This window comes from Thunnus albacares, chromosome 17, assembly GCF_914725855.1.
Source record: "Thunnus albacares chromosome 17, fThuAlb1.1, whole genome shotgun sequence".
Classification (NCBI taxonomy): domain Eukaryota; kingdom Metazoa; phylum Chordata; class Actinopteri; order Scombriformes; family Scombridae; genus Thunnus; species Thunnus albacares.
In genome coordinates, this window is record NC_058122.1 from 3,675,971 (window position 1) to 3,696,314 (window position 20,344).

Genomic DNA, 20,344 nt, shown 5'->3' on the forward strand with positions numbered 1-20,344 from the left:
GTTTTCACAGTGCAGCTTTAAAACTGCACGTAATAGTAAACCAGCGCGGGGCTGAAAGGAAATAACTCCTTATAGCAATGACATGATGTAACCACTGGGCGGTGCTGTCGGACAACCTGAGCACCTGCATCCTGCTGCACAGTCAGGACAGTTATACAACAGGTCACGCTGCTCCTCCCTGCAGGATCTCCAGCTCAGGATAAGAATAACTGCCACACTGAAAATCCACAAACCAAAGAGGGAAAGGATACAGAGAACAATGTGAATGTGGATTACAATGAAAAAAATGGAATTGATTTATTTGGCTTATAGTTCTATACATGAAGAAAATTTCTTTGTATATCACTAAAAGAAAAACATGTGAGCATCCACGTTCACACAAGCCATCTGGAGGATAATTCCAGGGGGAAATGACTAGATAAATGCTGGGGTGACTTTATAGTGTGAGTGAGAGACAATTTACACACAAAAACACAAGCTTTCTGTCCAGGGTTAAAGTGGGACAGGAAGTGGAGTGTTGACGTCAGCAAACCACAGTCTCTTCCCCACAGCAACAGCACAGCAGTTTATTTATCCCCTTATTATGAACACTCTGTCCATCAGAGCATTACATGAAAGAGCGCAACACACCTCCAGCTGACTGTAATACAAGAAGACACCTTTCAATCAAGCAAACATACCCCAAAGCGTGAATCTCTCTGGTTCTTAAAGCTGCAGTCAATCAGTATTTTTATATCAACAATGCATCATGTGAAAGGCATGATAAACCCACTGATAATTATTACCCAACTGCATTTTAGCATCTTTCAGCTCATTGTTTTGGTTTTATGGTTCAGTCTCAGTGATGATGTACCGGCCCAGCACTAGACAGTTAGCGACTAGTTTGTGAACATACATAGTTTAGCGTTTAGCAGCTGAACACCAAAATCCTTTCCTCCCTGGAAGTGTAAATAAATAATTGTTTGCTAGCATATTAGTCACAACAACTTTGTAAGATGATAATATAAATTGTGTTTTAAGCCTGTTCTACTGCCCCCATGTGGCCAAACAGTTCATGCTCTGTGGCAAGAATAATTTCTGAGAATATTTTGTGTGTTTTTTAAAAGGTCAAAATCTGTAACCCATTGTGCCCATGGTTATTATTTAACTTTGACATCTGTTTGATATATTTTTTAAATACAGCAGGTGTATGTTGAGTGCAAACATAGCTAAAAAAAAAAAAAAAAAACATTATAAAAACTATTATAAAAACATTTTTATTGAAAAGGAAAGGATTATGTCCAATCTGAATTTGCTTTTCTAGGTTAAAGGATAGGTTCATAATTTTTCAAGTCTGTCTTAAAACAAACCTATTTCAGTGTTCATTTGGGCACCTGACTGTTGTTTTAAGACAGACTTGAAAAACTGTCCTTTAAGTTGAGTGATAAGAAACTAGCTAAACAAGTTTGCCAGACAGGTTGTTTCACTAATAAAAACAATAAAACCCAGTTTTTTTAAAGGGAACTTTACTGGTTTTACACATCAAGATCACTTCATGTAAACTGTACTATATTGTTTTCTGACAAGTCTGTGAAAACAACATGATGATGTCATCAGGGCTTAGCTTGGGCTAGGAGACTACAAATTGAAATCAGAAAGCCTGCGTTACAAACCACATGCATAGTATTGAGAAAGTTTTGGACATTTATGAAGCAGGGAGGATTTAATGAAAGACATAATTGAGTTGCATTATGGGAAGTGTATGCTTTGGCATTTTTGGAGCTTGACCCGTCCTAGTAACTATAATAGCTAATTCGATTTTGACCATTCCTGTTTATGTCTGTCAAGCCACTTTGTGCAATTGGGATCTATGCTGTCTGGTCTTTAATCAAAGATACTGCATCCCAGTATTTTAGGCTCCCAATTGTCCTTGATCTTAATCTTGTTATAAGCACTTATTTGGATAAATCCCCAGACCTAAGAGAGAGAGCGAACCAGTCCCTACATTGTTCAAATAAACAAAACGCCCAAAATAGCAGAGTGGGAGGCCTGTGAAGTGGGGGCATTAGGACCCAGCAGCACGGGGACAGCCGCTCTGCAGGCAGACGTGCAGGGAGAAACGCGGCTCCGGTGCTGAGGCAGGAGTCAGGAGGCAGGAGGAGGGTCAGCTCTCAGCATCACCCGGTAAGAAGCTCAGCAGTCTGGGCCGCTCTCTCTTCTTATATAGCCTACATACGCATGTCTGTGGTGTGGGACTGGTGTGAGTGAAGCAGAGGGAGGCGTCTGTCACACTCCCAGTGACACCCTTTTATTGGCTATTTGGGACCATATTTCGTCATTTGTGATGCACGTTTTCTCGCGCGATGCAAGCCAGTGGTACATGTCGTGACAAGAGTTGAGGCATGCAGCGACATCCAGACAGAACAGGTTAGACTCCTCATTAAATACTGTATTTTCATGCAGGGATGATGTGTGGAGTGACGTTACTTAACACTGAACAACTCGGGATTTGTTTGTGATAGTATTGAAACTCGAAATTTCTATTTATACAATATAGAGTAATTTACTCAGAGAGAACTAAATGGAAAAAAGTTGAAAACATTTTCATGTGAAGGGCATGACACTGAAGTGATAGATATGAAATTATTATCACTATAATTATTAATAACCTTTCTTAAATTAAAAATATCAATTTGATTTGTTTATACAGATGTATATACCCAACATTGTGAACTCCAGTATCTACATGACACACCCATTTTACTACACAACACGCCCACTTAGTTAGGATTAGGCCATAGATCGTATAAAAATAATGGACGTAGCCATGTAGTTTGGCATTTTGACCGTTGCCATCTTGGATTTTTGGAGCCAGAGGTGATGAGAAGTGACCATAATTGGACATGGTCTGTGGTTAACTTTGATAATGCTAATGCTAATTTTCACTAGTGAAAAACAGGCTTAAAACCATTAAAACAAAATGTACTTACTGGGAAAAACTGAACATTCGATTCCTTAGAGGGTATTTTAGTACAACCAAACACTGAGCAAGACTTTTTTAGGCAACCAAACTGTTACAATTAACTTTCATGACCTGAAAACACACTGAAATAGTGACAACTACGCCTATACTCTGAATCTGGGGTTACACCTTGGTTATGTTACCTAACCAACGTTGTTGCTGTAATGGCGACCTGTCAGTCACAATGTAGCCACGCCCTAAAGCATACCCTGCTTTATCATCAAATTTAAATTAAATGGGGCCATAATTAACAAAATGAACATCATAGGGAAATCATAGGAAACTGTTTACTAAGGTAATAAATAAAGTGAGAAGTAGGGTCATTTTCTCATAGACTTCTACACAATCAGACTTCTTTTTGGAGCCAGTGGAGTCGTTCCCTGATGGCCATTAAAGAGATACAGGTTTAAGGCACTTCTGCATTGGCTTCACTTTTCAGACCCGGAACTACCCGTTTGGTTTAGGCATGAGGAGGGGGATGGTTAAGGTGTGTGTCATGTAACATGCCAATACACTAATTTGAATTATTTTAACTTAAAAATGATGAATTATAACACGTTCAGTTTTCTTTATGCCATTGCTAAGTCCCAGAGCACTAGCACTTTATGTGTCAATACCTTGAATTATTCTTCTGTTGTTGTCAATGCACTTAACTGTTTTCACATTAAACATTTAAAGATGCATTCATTCATCTCTGGCCACTTGGGGGCAGCAGGACAAGCTAACAGTTGCTTATTTACACTTCAAGCCCACACAGACTAACATTAGCATTAAATTCAAGTCAATGTTAATCAACACCTGATGAATGTAAGTCCAAAATTCACTCTCCTGTTAGCTGTGTATGGCTCCTCCATGTTCACTTGCTAGTTGCTAACTTTGTCTGCTGTTAGGTGGTGGACAGGTAGTGTACAATATGTTTATCAGAGCTTTCTTGCTGCCTGCTGGTGCTGGAAACAGTTGATGAGAGCAGTGAGAATGAACTGAAACATTAAAGTTGCAGCCTGGAAAACCAAATGATCTCAAAGAGGCTAAAATACTCCATAGAGCGAAGGAGGGCTGCAGAGTTGGTTGATAATTCTCTGTGGGCTTATCATTATAAGATACAATTTTCACATCACACATAATCAGCTAATCAGTTGTTAATATAACCTGCCTCACTGAAATCCCAGCTGATGTGTGCTTTTGTTGTTCCTATGAATAGCTAACATTTGGGGGTCAGAGCCAGTGTCATGCAGCATGTAAAGTTACATAACATACAACATTATCTCATTATACCGTCCATTATACATTACATATTAGCCTTCTGGGTAAGAGAATTATGCTTTTAATGGGAGGACCTGGCTTTTAGGACAGCAGCTGTGCAGTTGACCTGAGATGCTTTTGGCAATGTTTAAGAATATGCCTATAATCCTGTAGAGGAATGGACCATGTAAAAGTTGCAAACACACTGGGGTCAGTAGGGGCCCTCAGAATAACAGATTTTAATTGCAGATAAATTATTTGTAAAAGTTAAATGTTATTGAAATATTTTCTGCTTTTTGGACTTGTTGAATCTACCCTCAAGGCCTAAAGGTACATTTTTGTTAATGCACCCACTAGTGTCCCCAAATTTCCAGCACACTGTTGATGTTTTAAAACTCAAACTCAACTCAAGTTTTTATATGTCAACATTGAGCTGGCTGGACATTTATTTTAGGACTTTGGGGAACTACTGTCTGCTAAAATCAGAGAGTGCACCTGAGTTGTTTGCTGATAAGCAAAGCAGCATCAATTAGTTAGATTTTGGCACAAGCTGTAACGTCAAGACTTATCCTCCATCCAAGGAGACTCAGAGGACATTTTGATGAAGGCAGATGTTGCAGTCTAAACAATGTACTCAGGATATTTTTCAAATCTGTGTATGACTGTTTAATAATGCAGCATATTGCCACAGGGACTGACTGAAACACACAGGCTCTGTTGGTCCTAAGTTTTTTTTAGGCTGGTCACGTCTGATTCCCGTCAGCGTGAGGCTTGAAATGATCATGTTACCTGGAGACACTGGATTCTTGGCTGTTTTGGCCTGAGCTCAGCCTGCATTAAACTCGTTCCTTTAGCTCTTCAAGAAATTGTATATTAGCTGATGTCTTCACTGTTTTGATTTTTAGAAATCCAGAGAGAACTAAGATGTTAATAAATTTGAACTCATAGGTCTGTATCTTATGCACATAAGCCTGCATGTGCGGGTGTTCTTGGCTGAGGTACTAATGTATAGTTGTAGTGGTAAAAGCCACGTCTGGCTGCAGAGACCCAGTGGAGCTATAAATCACAGACAACAGTGCTGGCCCATTACCAAGCATGATAGGATACAGTGTATCAGTAAATCACACTTGTTGTTCTGTTTACTGCTGGCTTGTAAATACAAAAGACTGAAGGTGATGGGGGGAAATATTGGAATCTGTATGTGGGTGCAACTGCAACTATCTGTGTTTGAATGAAGTAATTATTGGATATTTGGCCATGGCCATATTTGGCCATTTTAATGCCAAAAAAACTGCTTTTAGAGGTTAGAAACTCCAAAAGGTATCTTTAAGTCGACAGAAAGCTTCTTTATCACCTTAGAGTGACCCAAATGAGGTCTCACAAAGGTAATAAAGCCATATACTATATTTGATTGTTGTGCAGTCAGTGACTGTCTGAAATCAGCAGACACTTGATATCTTCGGTGGTGACTCTCTGCCACACCTATACTGCAGTCTTCACATTGCTTCTGGGGCTTTCTGACTTCAGTCTGGTCTTCAGCAGTAAAACGTGTGATCAGTTGGATTGAGGTCAGGTGTCAGACTTGGTCAGTTAAGAACATTTCATTGTTTTGCCTCAAAAACTCCTTCGTTGATTTGACTGTGCTGCTGCATTGTCCCATAACTGAGGAATTAGTGGATGTAGCTCGAAAGTAAAGCATTATACCACAACTTTGACCAATTTTCAAAATATTTTCCCTGTGAGAATCTGTAAAAAACAAAAGCTTTATGATTTTTCTAAACTAGAATGGTGGCTGAAGCTCAGGAGTTACAGGGAGTCATCTATGAATTGTAGGTTGATGATTGCATCTGCTGTCTTGCCAACTATGTAACTAAACAGCCAAAAATGATTATTTTAGAGTCTGATCTTATGCTTGGAGACAGGATGGAGCTTTAACCATTTAGTGACTGATTTATCCCTATTACAGCACAGCAGTACAGTAGACTCAATTATGGCATGTATCAAAGGCAGGTAGGTGGTCTGAAACAAATGAGAAATACAATATATATACATCAGGTTAGTAATGACTACCAACAATTTAACTAGGCTTCCCTGATAACGTATACAGACTTAACAGTGATGGTAATCTCCGTGTGGCTGGGTCATGTTTCAATAGAGCAGTAACACGCGAGTTTCTAGTCAGCAACAAGTCTGTCCTCTAACATAAATATATATTTAAGGGGTGGCTGTGGCTCAGGAGGTAGAGTGGGTCATCCATTAATTGGAAGATCAGCGGTTCGATTCCCGGCTCCTCTAGTCCGCATGTCGATGTGTCCTTGGGCAAGATACTGAACCCTAAATTGCTCCTGATCAGTGTGTGAATGTGTGTGTATGATTAGATTCCATCTGATGGGCAGGTTGGGACCTTGCATGGTAGCTCCTGCCATCAGCCTATGAATGTGTGTGAATGGGTGAATGTGACTCATAGTGTAAAAAAGTGGTCGGAGGACTAGAAAGGCGCTATATAAGTATAGTCCATTTACCATTTTAAAATGAGTCCGTTGAAAGATGTAAAATCAGCTGATGACAACGTTTTCAACCAACTCATGAATGTTAGCTTGATTAGTTGGCTAGCTTCAGCTGCTAGGACAGTTGTTGATCAGGATATGTCCTTTAACTCCCACATAAATCAAATTTCAAGGACTGCCTTTTTTCACTTACATAATATCACAAAAATCAGGCACATCCTGTCCCTAAAAGATGCAGAAAAACTAGTTCACGCATTTGTTACTTCTAGGCTGGATTATTGCAATTCATTATTATCAGGCTGCTCTAACAAGTCTCTAAAGACTCTCCAGCTGGTCCAGAATGCAGCTGCACGTGTATTGACTAAAACTAGAAAAAGAGATCACATTTCTCCCATTTTAGCTTCACTACATTGGCTTCCTGTAAAATCTAGAATAGAATTTAAAATCCTTCTCCTAACTTACAAAGCCCTTAATGGTCAGGCACCATCATATCTTGAAGAGCTCATAATACCGTATTATCCCACTAGAACACTGCGCTCCCAGTATGCAGGCTTACTGGTGGTTCCTACAGTCTTTAAAAGTAGAATGGGAGGCAGAGCCTTCAGCTATCAGGCTCATCTCCTGTGGAACCATCTACCGGATTCGGTCCGGGGTGCAGACACCCTCTCTATGTTTAAGAGTAGGCTTAAAACTTTCCTTTTTGATAAAGCTTATAGTTAGGGCCGACCAGGCTCGCCTTGGATCAGCCCTTAGTTATGCTGCTATAGGCCTAGACTGCTGGGGGACTTCCCATGATGCACTGAGCTCCTCTCTCCTCCTCCTCCTCTCCATCTGTATGCATTCATGTAACATCAATGCATGTCACTAACTTTGCTTCTTCCCCGGAGTTTTTTGTGCTTTCTCATCTCACAGAAAAACCTGAGTCCCAGGCCGAACCTTCGCGGTCCTTCACAGTCCTGATGGCATCCTTCCCTGGCTGTTGCTGCTTGTGCTTGTTGTTGTTTGTTGTTGTGATTGTTTTTCTTCTGTCCCCCCTCCCCCTTTCCCTCTCTCTTTCTCTCTCTCAACCCAACCGGTCAAAGCAGATGGCCGCCCACCAAGAGCCGGGGTCTGCTTGAGGTTTCTACCCGTTAAAGGGGAGTTTTTCCTTACCGCTGTCGCCAAGTGCTTGCTCATGGGGGAATTGTTGGGTCTCTGTAAATTAAAGAGTACGGTCTTGACCTGCTCAATGTGAAAAGTGCCTTGAGATGACTTCTGTTGTGATATGGCACTATATAAATAAAGATTGATTGACTGAGTGATTGATTGTTATCTCGGCATGCAGACTGTCACTGGCTAGAAATATGAAGCTTGCTTTTGTATACCTCTGTCTGAAATCAAGGACCCACTGTTTCAAAAATTTCTATGAATTTCCAGTGATAAAGCTACCAAGGTTATCACTTATCAGCAAATAAGTGGGGCGGGGCTTAGCGAATGTTCATTTGCTCCCTGAAAAAGTCCCTTTGTATTACAAAATGAATGCAATATAAAGGAATTGAAGAAGAAACCTGGAAACTAAGTCCATCCATTAGCAGACCTAAAAAATTGGAATATCTGAAATAAAGAGATAGACTAATTTTCTGATGTTCTTTGTTTTATTTCCAGTCGCAGGTTGGTCTCGGTGCTCCTGAAAATCCCACTCTTCTGCTCAGCCAATCAGCAGTATTTGATGCCAGGACGGCTGCTACACATTATGTGTGGCTGTGAAGATTTCTGAGGTGTGCATATCACAACCTTTCTGAGCCTCCCTGTCCCACAGTAACCAATCACTTCTGTGTATCCCTATACACAGATATGTATGTTTTAGTCTGTTTTATATTTCAGCCAGAGGGTGCCAAAGTCTGAGATTTTATTTATTTATTTATTATTATATATATATATTTATTTTTCAGTAAGAGTGGAGGGTGTTGCTCTGCTCTAATGAAGATAAAGCTTTAAGAGTTTCAGGCAATTCCAGAGAGTAATAATTGTATCAGAGTTAATCTGAAAATGGTTATGATAAACAGTGATGTTAAATGTGGCTTGTTGCTGATGGCCAGTATTCATGGTGCAGAACTGATTTAGATGCATTTGCAGTTTCAAATGTGAATTCAATGTTATTGTTTTCATTTTTTCTCCAGCTTCTCTGTCTGCCTCCACTAAGACACAGCCCTAGAACACCATGGGAGGCGTGGCAGTGGATGTGGGTGCAGGGGGGGTGAAGGCTCCAGATGGAGGGTGGGGCTGGGCGGTGCTTGCCGGCTGTTTTGTCATCACAGGCTTCTCCTACGCTTTCCCTAAAGCGGTCAGTGTCTTTTTTAAAGAGCTGATCAGGGAGTTTGGGGTAGGATACAGCGACACCGCCTGGATCTCCTCCATCCTGCTGGCCATGCTCTATGGCACAGGTAGGCTACTGCTTGTATACATACATACAATACACACATACAGCAGGTGACACAACAGCAGACACTACTTTTGTGAAGCTAATGTCCACAAAGGGGGTTATGTACAGGACTATTACTTGGCTGGGAACAGCTGCCAGGCAACCAATGGAGACTGAGATATAACGAGATAAAGTGCGCTTTAGAGGTGCTTGTAGTCAGATTTTGTTACATTCTTCAAACTTCTCATCTAACTGCAAGAAAAAGAATAAGCATATTAAGCATATTAATATAAAGGTCCAACTACTCTACTGTATGCTGCCATTCCGAGTCAGATGAGAAGATCAATATCAACTTCATCTTCTCAGCCTCCAAAACCTTTGAAGCTCTCTTATTTACATGCTGTCTCTCACACTAAAAGCACCAAACTACCCAGACACACACACACAGCCTGACTGAGTGTGTTACACTGTGTTCAGGTCCTCTCTGCAGTGTGCTGGTGAACCGCTTTGGCTGTCGTCCGGTGATGATGGTGGGAGGCCTGTTTGCCTCTCTGGGAATGATCCTGGCCTCCTTCTCCACCAGCATCATCCACATCTACCTCACTACGGGGGTCATTACAGGTCTGACTGTCTGCTGAAAGTTTATATTTCCTGCAAGCTGACATTAGGATATATCTTAATATGTGACATAATATAAGGATACATTCCTCTAAAGCCCTATGATTTAAAAACTTGACATTTATCAAATGAGTATTATTGGAATATTTTTCTCCTACATTCATTTATGTGTAAAAATGCATTCAGAAATTCTGCTGAAGCTTATGTGAATCTTCAGCACTTTGTGTGTAAAAGTGCAGCTCAGCAAGAAAAAACAGTCAGTGGAAACACAGAGGGAATTTTGTACGAAAAAGATGGTAACTTTGGAATATATCCACTCAATTTGGCTAACTCAGACTGCTGAAGCCTCATATTACAGTAGCTTAGTTTGATGCATTTTTGAGAATGGAGCGAGGAATGTGGATTTTGTCACCAACAGTGTTAATTTTGGCACCTTTTTAATTTGGCACCATGTTGATTTAGTTGAATCTTAGTCTTTTGACAAAAATGTATATAGTTTTACTCATATCTAAGTAATCTGATTTATGTTTTTGTCTACTTTTAGTCAATAAAAACTAAAGACATTGTAGTCTAGTTTTCCTAAATATAGCCACATGAAAGATAGCAGACTGAAAGTAACATTAGCACTACATCAACAACCATTGATATTATATTAGATTACCTTTTTATAAATGTCAGCGTGCTTGCCTGTGTGTTTTTGTGGTTTGTCCCAGCTGTTTCAGTGGGACTGTAGATGAATTACGTCCAAATGTTAACTGTAAAGGCTCATGCACACCTTCAGTTTCTTGTAGGAAGGTGCGTAGGAGGAAATGTCAACAGGCAAGAGAAGTGAGTTTTACCTGATGAAGGTCTAAGGACCGCAAAATTGAATCTTTAATAAAAATTTATTGCAAGTAAAAGGACATTAATGCAATTAATTAGTCCATAAATCTGGGACTTTTTTCCTTACAAGAATGTTAGCTAACATTACTGGCAGAGACATAGAGTTATTGAGGACAAGGTTATGCTTATTAGTACAACAAACAGCATGATTGTCATCTGAAGAAGTATTTTTGGGTAGTAGAGGATGCTTTTCTACTAATCAGGAGCATGCAATTTTTGATTCCACAGACAATCCACTTTGATTCTAGCTAGTGTCAACCAGACGTGTGAGCGGGTCTTGCCTGAAGCTCTTTTTCTGCTTTGCTTTCTAAGCGCAGTCCTCCTCTTACAAAGGAAAAGTTGAATTCATGAGCAATAAAATGCGCACTTTCTTTATTATTGTACTGTCAAAGTTTTCGCCGTTATAGCCTTACTTGGTCTGGTAACTTATGGTGGCTAGTGTTAGCTAATGTAAGCTAACTTCATATTGTTGAGTAAATGACATTACTGAGTCATTTCTATGACTTGACAAGTCTTCACTACTACTACTACTGCTATATTGCACTGTTTTTTAGCATTTACCATTTACCTGTATTTGTCACTTGTGACCACAGTGACTTCTATCACAGCAAAACTTGCACAGCCTGGCTTTAAAGAGCAATTTAACTCCTAGCATGAACATGTATGCCCCCTACATAATGTAAAAACACTGTGTGGAGTAGTTAGGATTGATACAGACATCCTCAAATGCACTGATGAGGAGAATTTACTAAACAGTTCCTACTTACAACTATGCATATTGATATCATGCATATCACTCACAAATAAGACAAAGTATCAGTCATCACACTAGTGTATATAAGCCCATTAGAGGCAGATTGACCTCTTCTTTTGGGGAAATTACAAATCCACATTGGCACCAAAACAATGGATCTGAAAGTATTAGACGATTAAATGTAAGTTTATGATGGGAAATGAAAGTATAAGAATATAAAACTTTCTTTCCTTTGCTGTAGGTCTGGGGTTAGCCCTGAATTTCCAACCATCTCTGATTATGCTCAATCGCTACTTCAGTGAGAAGCGTCCTCTGGCCAATGGGCTATCAGCTGCAGGAAGCCCTGTGGCCCTGTGCTGCCTCTCACCACTGGGCCAGGTCCTCCAGTACCAGTATGGCTGGAGAGGAGGTTTCCTTATCTTGGGTGGCATTCTACTCAACTGCTGTGTGTGCGCCGCACTAATGAAGCCATTGGTCGCCCCTAAGAGCCTCAAGGCCAAGGTCCTGGAACAGGACAAAGAAGAGGGAACAGAGGGGTCAGAGAAGAAGACGAAGAAGCCCAAAGCCAAACTGTTGGACTTCTCTGTGGTCAAAGACTGTGGCTTTGTCATCTACACCGTGGCAGCATCCATCATGGTACTGGGGCTGTTTGTGCCTCCAGTGTTTGTAGTGAGCTATGCTAAGGAACTGGGGAATGAGGACACCAAATCAGCTCTGCTGCTCACTATCCTGGGCTTCATTGACATATTTGCACGGCCCACATGTGGGGTGATCGCCGGACTGAAATGGGTGCGGCCTCGTTGCGTCTACCTCTTCAGCTTTGCTTTGATCTTCAATGGAATCACTGACCTGGTCGGATCACAGGTAGGTAAATCCTCTTTTTGAACTGGAAAGAAAAGGTTTAAGCCACTGTTATAAAACTAAAACAAACCCTTCAAAGTGCATTTCACATTGGTTCCCAGGCTAATAGCTACACATCTCTAGTGGTCTTCTGCATCTTCTTTGGCATCTCCTACGGCATGGTGGGTGCACTGCAGTTTGAGGTTCTCATGGCAATAGTTGGTACTGAGAGGTTCTCCAGTGCCATTGGCTTGGTCCTGCTCATGGAGTCTATTGCTGTGCTGGTGGGGCCACCTGGTGCAGGTCAGTAAGCAAAGATCCATCTCCATCTACAGTATTGTTCAATATTGACAACCTGACACGTGATCAAAAACCATGCAAATAGCTGCATGTCACCCAGTTTACCTCTCATTCCTTAGTACTCCAAATTTTAGACACAGACTAGTTGTGACAAGTCTGCTGTAACTGCTGCAGGCTGTGCGTTATCAAGGAGTTTCTACTTGTGCATGTAAATTAGCATTATCTCATCGATGACCAGCTTTACTTAATTGTATCTCTCTGTGTAGTTCTCCCATTTCATCCTTTCATCTGATTCCTTCTGTCTCTTTCCTATTTTCCAGGCCGGCTTCTTGATGCCACCAAGAATTACATGTATGTCTTCCTGCTGGCAGGAAGCGAGGTGGTCCTCTCAGCTGTGGTTCTGGCTACTTGTAACTTCCTTTTTATCAGAAACAAGCCTTCAGTGCCAGCAGACAATCTGGAGAATGTCACAGTTACAGACAGTGCCAAGGTGGAGGTGTGCAGCAAAGCCATAGAGGTGAATGACGAAGAGGAGAAAGGAGCAAGAGAGGAGCAAGAAAAGGAGACGGTGAAGGAGTTAAAGGAGGAAGAGGAGAAAGACAAAGAGAAAGCAGAGGAGGTCAGGCCTGAGAGTGTAACAGTGGGCTCACAGGAAGTGGAAAGGTTTTTGAAAGAGCCTCAACAAAATGGTGAGGTGGCCACAAGTCCTGAAACATGCCTATGAGCAAGGATGAAGAACACTGGATGAGATTATACTTGCAGGCTATAGTCATTCCTTTTTTTAAATAACCCAGGATTAAGTGTACTTTGAAGTGTTCATGAGCACCCTGGATAGTAGTGCTTTTCCCATTATTCAGTGTTCAATTCAGGTGTTCATGTTTGTCCTTTGCAGGGGGGCTGATCCATGTCACTGCCATAGGAAATAGTAACAGTTATGTATGTCAGCAATATTTTATCACTAGATGTTGAAGTGTGGTGGTCAATAGTAGACAATAGAAGAACACAATTATAGCACTGCCTTGTGAATACAGTTTAAATCAAGAGTTTTATTTGTATGTAGCCACCAGCAAATAAAGTTAAAGGATCATTCTGGCAATATTCTTTATTTTTCTTTGTGCCAACAAATCCTATGAAAAGACCAAAGCCAACAATTACTTTATCCTACTAAAGACCTGGCACACCAGAAAGGGGCACAGTGAAGTTCCTTTGTGCACCTCATGAAAAGGTACTGCTAGAATCAAGTGACAGTAATGTAAGAACTACCAGTAAGCAAATCACTAACACACTAGCCAACTGGAAATATACTAGCAATAGTCAATCACAGTGGCTGTCTGAGCTAGATAGCAGGCTTACTAACACTTAACTAGGGTTGCTAGCTTACATGTACTAGCACTCTAGCTATCTTGGTCGCTATGAGGCAACAGGTTCATACCAAGCAGCAACTACCATGGCAAGAGGCAGAATTCAATGCGGAAGTATATTAGACTGCAATGCCACCGACGGCCACTAGATGCTGGCTTCAGAAAATCATTGGCAAAAGCGTCAACTTCTCTCTAGAAATAGTCATTTTTTTCAATGAGTCATTATAGTCTCAGTCTCTAAATTCATGGCCTCTAATAAGTGTGCTGGTGGTCATTTTGGAAATTATTGCTCCATTAATAAGATTTGAAGATTTATAGTAGCTCTGCCATGTGGGTGTTGATTAACAGTTGTGGTTGACATTTGGCTCAACTGCTGCTCTACCTCCTCTCTGTCAGTAAGCTAGCATTAGTTTGGGTCCAAGTTAGCGGGGCGTGTTTCCAAAGCATGGAAGGCAACACCCTGCACTCATTATTTGAAGATCCTGGCTATAGATGGAAAAGATGGCGCCGACCATGAGCTGCAACTCTGGGCTTCAAACTGGCTCCAATGCAAACCAACAGGTGACGCCACACCTTGCTACCTCTATCTTTATATATTCTATGGTCCACACACTTAATTCAAGAAACATGTATATTAAACCATGCAGAAAATAATACTCTGTCTGAGTAATGTTTGCTAAAAACTACAGTGACCAGCTGTTTTAGGAAATAACGCAGCTTTTTTAAAAACAAGACTATACGTACATTTTAATAGATAAACGTCTTCTGTAGGAACCAATGGGCTTGAATGCCACAGACAGGGTAGGGAAGTCAGAAAGTATTTAGAGACACACTAACAACATTGTTGGTTTCGTATTTTCATGGGATTTGTTGACACAATAAAATTATAGATAGTTCCAGCCCTTATCCTTTAAATACACAAGGTTGCTTTTTTCTTACAATGTGTTAGAAAGAGTCAAGAGCAGCTTTCTTGAGTAAGAACACTTAACATGGTTATTGCTTGCTGACAAAAAGCTAAAAGCTCACATCACTACCTGGTATCATCAAAGCAGAAAGCATCTTCCCACATGGCCTGTGCTTTCACGGTTAAAACAGACTTAAATGTTTTTAGTGAAAAGTGGTTTATATTGTATCAGTATTAAATGGTTGCTAATGGATGCTACATGTGTCAGTGTTGCAGTTTGAAGGTTGTTGCTGGTCTTGTGATAGCTTTGTGATTCTTCATTGGATTATGAGCAAGGCCCAAATATTCTCCACATCTTTGTTATCGTTATAATCACTGTGCAGGAGATATTAACAGTCTTTTGGATATTTCACCAAAGCATATTTGAAGTGTGATATTTAAAATCTAGAGGTTGTAATACAGTAAATGAAAACCTGTAGGTTGAAGGTAGCTTCATTTGCGCTGCTTCACTTTCACTCCACAGACTTTGAGCAGCACTTAATTGTATATGTGACTGTGGTTAAATGTTGATATCAAGCTTATGTGTTGACAATTTGCATTTGTCCCCAAAAAGCACTTGTTACCTTACCAAAAGAACATGAGTAAACATTTAAAGCCAGGCTAGCTGCCACTAGGGGTTAAACATTTATTACACTGTAAAATATGAAATTGCTAGTTGAATCTAGCAATAAACTGATTATTGTGTTATTTTTAGAGTTTTGTTTTAGAAGGTTAAAAATGTGATAGTTGTCCTGGAGGTGGCACCAGAGGGGGGCCCATGGGGTGATAAATTTGAAAAGGGTTCATCCCCACAGGGATGCATAATAAATTACTGTAATACATTATAGGATATATTGGGTCACAAAAGGTCACATTGTGGTCTACAAGTAGACAAAAGAAAAGATGAGAAAGAAATAGTGGAGTACAGTATTTTTCTAAGGACCAAAGGACGACAGACATGGCTAACAGCAGGGCAAAAATAGAACTGAACTGACCAGTAGATTGCTTTTTCCTCAAACTCATGTTGCCTATATGTATTGTAATGTCTGTATTATTAATGTGTGTTTCAGTGAAACAGAATATTAAAGGAAAATTTGGTTTATTTTCTACTTGGTTTGTATTTAGTTTCACACAAGTTAAAAAAAAAAGCAAAATGTAATCAGATGGTGGAATGGTGGCTGAAATCATGAAATAATGACCCAGGTTGTAAAATATTAGGATACTGTTGGAATTGTGACCAGGATATACCATAATTACTTGCAGCAATACATCAGGTTTTGGTAGGCTGTCCAGCTATCGGGCCTCCTTTAACATACTTACTTGGTGTTAATATGTTTAAAGCTCCACCGATCAATGTTTTTATCTACATCAAAGGGTAAAATGACTATGCATAATTTATAAGGATTCACAAAAGATTATCACCCAACTCTGCAATTCCCTACAGCTATACAGTCTTTCAGTTTATTGTGTTAGTTTTCTGGCCTGCAACCTTACTGTTTGGGTTAACTCTCACCGCTCTCATCAGCCTTGCTTCCAGCAGCGCCAGCAAAAGGTAGATGTTTTCAGTGAAAACACTAGTACACTACCTGCTCAGCACCAAACAGCAAATGGACACACTTAGGGACTAGCTGGTGAACATAGTGGAGCATTTAGCAGCTGCAGAGCCAGATATTTCCTTCAGGAGCTGGTGAGACCAAAAACACAGCAAGGAGAGTGAATATTGTACCTTCATTCCTTGTACATTCATTCCAAAAATGACTTTAAATGAATGTTAATGTTGCTCTGTGTCTGCTGGATGAGTAAATTAGCAAATGTTTGTGACCATGTCAACAAATAAAAAATATTGCTGCCTTAAATGTTTGCATGGAGCCCACTATTGCTAATAGCATTTACTTACAGGAATACTCTATACTGAGACTGGAGCACACAATGTGTTCAATAGTGGGCTCCAAGCATTTCACAAATCTCACATTTTGTGATTTGCTATTTTTGTAAGAATTAGATGAAAACATCAATTCAATCTCTTTGAGTATTCCTTTAAGTCATAGCTTGAAAAGAAAAAAGAAAACAGACACATTTAAGTTCTGTCCTGCTGCTTCATTCATATTATTTAGGTCAAACACATAAATCTCTGCTATATTTTCCTGTTACTGCCTTTTCATTGTAGACTTAAAAAATGAGAAAGCATAGGAAAGTTAAAATAAAAAGAGAAAATATCACTTCATCCCTAAAATAGTCAGTTACTGGTGGTGCATTTGCAGGGACACAGCACATAACACAGCAGCTGGGTGAGCAATGCATCTATTAGTATCCATGGTGACGGATGTATTTGACAGTGAAGAACAGTGTGTGGGACTTCAAGTGGAGTGTCACCCAGTTTAGAAAAGAGCCATGATTTTATCAGTTAACAGGTACTCTGGTCAGCAGGACAGTCTACCAAAACAATGGTGAGTTTCTTTAACAATCCACCTGCAATAACTGCTTACTAAAAAGTTTATTTTATTTTTTTAATGCTTTTATATGACTGGTCATTAAATATAAAAATATTTGATATTTGATTTTTAGATGTTACAGATCATTGTGCTTTCATAAAAGACAATGTATTTACCTCATTATTTTTGCTCTTTTATTTAGTTTTCTCCTAGAAAAACACAACTCACTGTGATTTGAATCTATGTGTGAGTAAGCTGCAGGAGTTAAGAAAACCTCACCTCTGAGCCTAGTGTACACACAAGCCATGCTGCTGCTTTAACAATATGTTGGATTTATTTCCAGAAGGTTACATTTCATGTTACCATTACTGTAAAAATGGAGCAATGCCTTGTTAAAACACTTTCACTCACCTCTCATCCGTCAACACCGACTGAACTGGACTTTCATTTCAAACGTTAATTTTTGTGTTACAAGATTCTGTATCCATTGTGTGAAAATACATATTTATTCTGAGAGAATAAAATCCAGCTCAACCCAACTGTCTAATTGTCTTTTGTACAAATGTCATCATAAACCAAGTCAGCTTATGTATCTTATGAGCGATATTAGCAACCCATTTGGGGTATGAGCTGGTTGTGTGAATTTGACACCATTAAATACACAATATGAGGCCTATATTCCTGTTAAAATCTCCAATTAGTTTTCAGTTATTTGTTTGTTTGCATAATTACTTTAACAATTATTATGAAAAAGATGATGGTGAATAAAGACATCGGAGCAAACAAGCACTGTAAACACAACACATAGCAGAATATATTTCAGTGATTGAACCCATTAAGTGAACAGGCAAACACTGTTTCAAACACATCTTTGTGAAACATGTAATAATGTTTGAAGCAAAATTTGTTCATGTAGCATCTTCAGTGCTAACCAACAGTAGTAGTAAGACGCTAACATCTAACTAGGTCCGATGAACAGTTGTCTTGAATAATTCAGGGAATGAATTATTGTATGGTTGAACAGTGACAATTTATTGCCTCGGCTCATACACGATAATATGCAAGACTTTAAGTTTTAAAGAATGGAAAATAAAAAATTAATCAATCAAATCAGAAAATAAACAGAAATAGTCCTATATGGAGGTGGAAAACCTCCAATGAAATGTTCTTTAGTTCACTAAATGTCCCTTTAATTAATTTGGGGAGTCCTTCTGATCAAAGAGCTCAAGAGTTCAGTTCAAAGTTGTTTTGTATCCATTCCAAACGTCTAATGTCACTACTATCACTACTACCCGGGTAGGATAATTAATGTGTGTCTTATCTGTAACCCAATGAAAATGGGTATCACTTTAAATCACATGTCCTCTGTGGGCAGTTCCTACAGTCTGGCCAACACTGTTTCTCCAACCGGCCACAGGGTCATGAGCTGGGCTCGCCATCTTTGATTCTATCTGGTCACAAAAAACCAACCTACACAGATAGTGCAGGAAAATAAGTTATTCAGTTCTCTTTATGTGTCAAAGATGAGATCTCATTAAGTTATTTTCTCCCTCAGAATATCATATATCATATAACCAACAATTAAGGATATACTTGTACTACAATGACCATATTTTAACAACTGGTAATTTTAACATGAACAATTTACCATGAATTTCTTTAAAACAGATGTCTTTTTAACTTTAACAATAAATTATTTACAATGAATTTTCCCTCTGTCACATTAACATTTGTATACTTAAAGTAACAGGCTGCTTATTATGAATTTCTTATGTCAAAACAATTAATATTTTAACATTTACCCAAATTATTTGCTGTATTGTTACATTTCTATGCACCATTTTAATGTACTGGTGACTTAATCAAGAAAATGAACTAAATTATCCTTTATGATTCACTTAACATGTATATCTAGCAACCAAAATCGGTTAAATTACCATTTAATGGCATTTAAAACATTAAAGTGCACAATTCCCATTAAAACATATTAGAAAACAGTGCAATTGTCCTTTGGAGTTTTGACCATGGATGTATAAAGAGAACGAACACGGTGTCAATAGCTCCATTAGCCAGAGCTAGCGATTAGCTTAGCGACTAGCTTAGCCGTTAGCAGCTAGCGACTAGCGATTAACAGCTAGCGATCTTTTCAGACTATAAATACAATGATACAGTTGCACCAAAGCATGTAATAAACATTAGACCACATTTTTACAATCACCGGTTGGTTTTTATGAAAAGTATCTTGACTCAACAGTAAGTTTGCTGCAGCTTCCCTTCACAGTGGTAAACAACAACAGACTAGAAGACGACATGGCAACTCACCGGAGGTTCTCAACATTAATAACTTGACAGAAGTTGTTTCCCTCTCGCTCACAGTTGGACTTCTGTTAAAAGAGCAACTTATTAGCATTGTTACATGGACATTTATGGACTTTTATGACTATTTTGCGGAGTTTCATACCAAGAAATGCTCGCTTTTCCTGTTGTTTACACGCTCACATGCCTGCTGTGTTTGGGAGTGCTGCTGCGGTAAAACAGAGTGGGTACGTCGCTCCCTCAACACAACAGGCGTACAATGTATATGCGCCCCTTGTGGGAACAACATGTAATTACATCTCTAAATCACATATGGGTTTTGTAGCCCCGTAATCCATGTAGGTTACATTAAGTAGGCAATTATTATTAAAAGGTGGAATGTAACCAAGCGCATACTTGCGTACTGTAATTAGGTACAGTTTATAAACTTTACTTGGATATTTCCATGTGATGCTACTTTATACTTCTACATTATGTTTCAGGGTAAAATAATGTACATTTTATTAGTTACTTTGAAAATGAAGATTTGTCACACAAAACATTTCTAATCATGTATGCCTAGTTATAAAATAAGATGAAATGTTATAGACTCTACCAAAGTAGTTAAATTAGCTCCACCTCAACCAAACACTAGAATTCTGCTGATACAATAGCTTGATGCGCACTTTAAAGGAACACAGCTTCTTGAGGATGAACTGTCTGCACTGCCCTTTCGTGAAGAGAGCATCTTTGTTGTTTGACCAGTCC

At 39.4% G+C, this 20,344-nt stretch overlaps 1 protein-coding gene across 2 annotated transcripts; it reads left to right on the forward strand.

The window, feature by feature from the left end:
• Positions 1-1,396: 1,396 nt before the first annotated feature.
• slc16a3a (solute carrier family 16 member 3a) lies at positions 1,397-15,958 on the forward strand. 2 transcript variants are annotated; one of them, XM_044331979.1, is made up of 7 exons: positions 1,397-2,406; positions 8,395-8,507; positions 8,910-9,173; positions 9,629-9,772; positions 11,647-12,269; positions 12,368-12,548; positions 12,866-15,958. In XM_044331979.1, exons 3-7 carry the CDS (start codon positions 8,951-8,953, stop codon positions 13,267-13,269), a joined length of 1,575 nt encoding a protein of 524 aa, XP_044187914.1. In that variant the 5' UTR covers positions 1,397-2,406; positions 8,395-8,507; positions 8,910-8,950; the 3' UTR covers positions 13,270-15,958. The 2 variants fall into 2 exon arrangements, with proteins under 2 accessions (XP_044187914.1, XP_044187917.1); XM_044331982.1 differs by having other exon boundaries at positions 1,397-2,163.
• Positions 15,959-20,344: the final 4,386 nt, after the last annotated feature.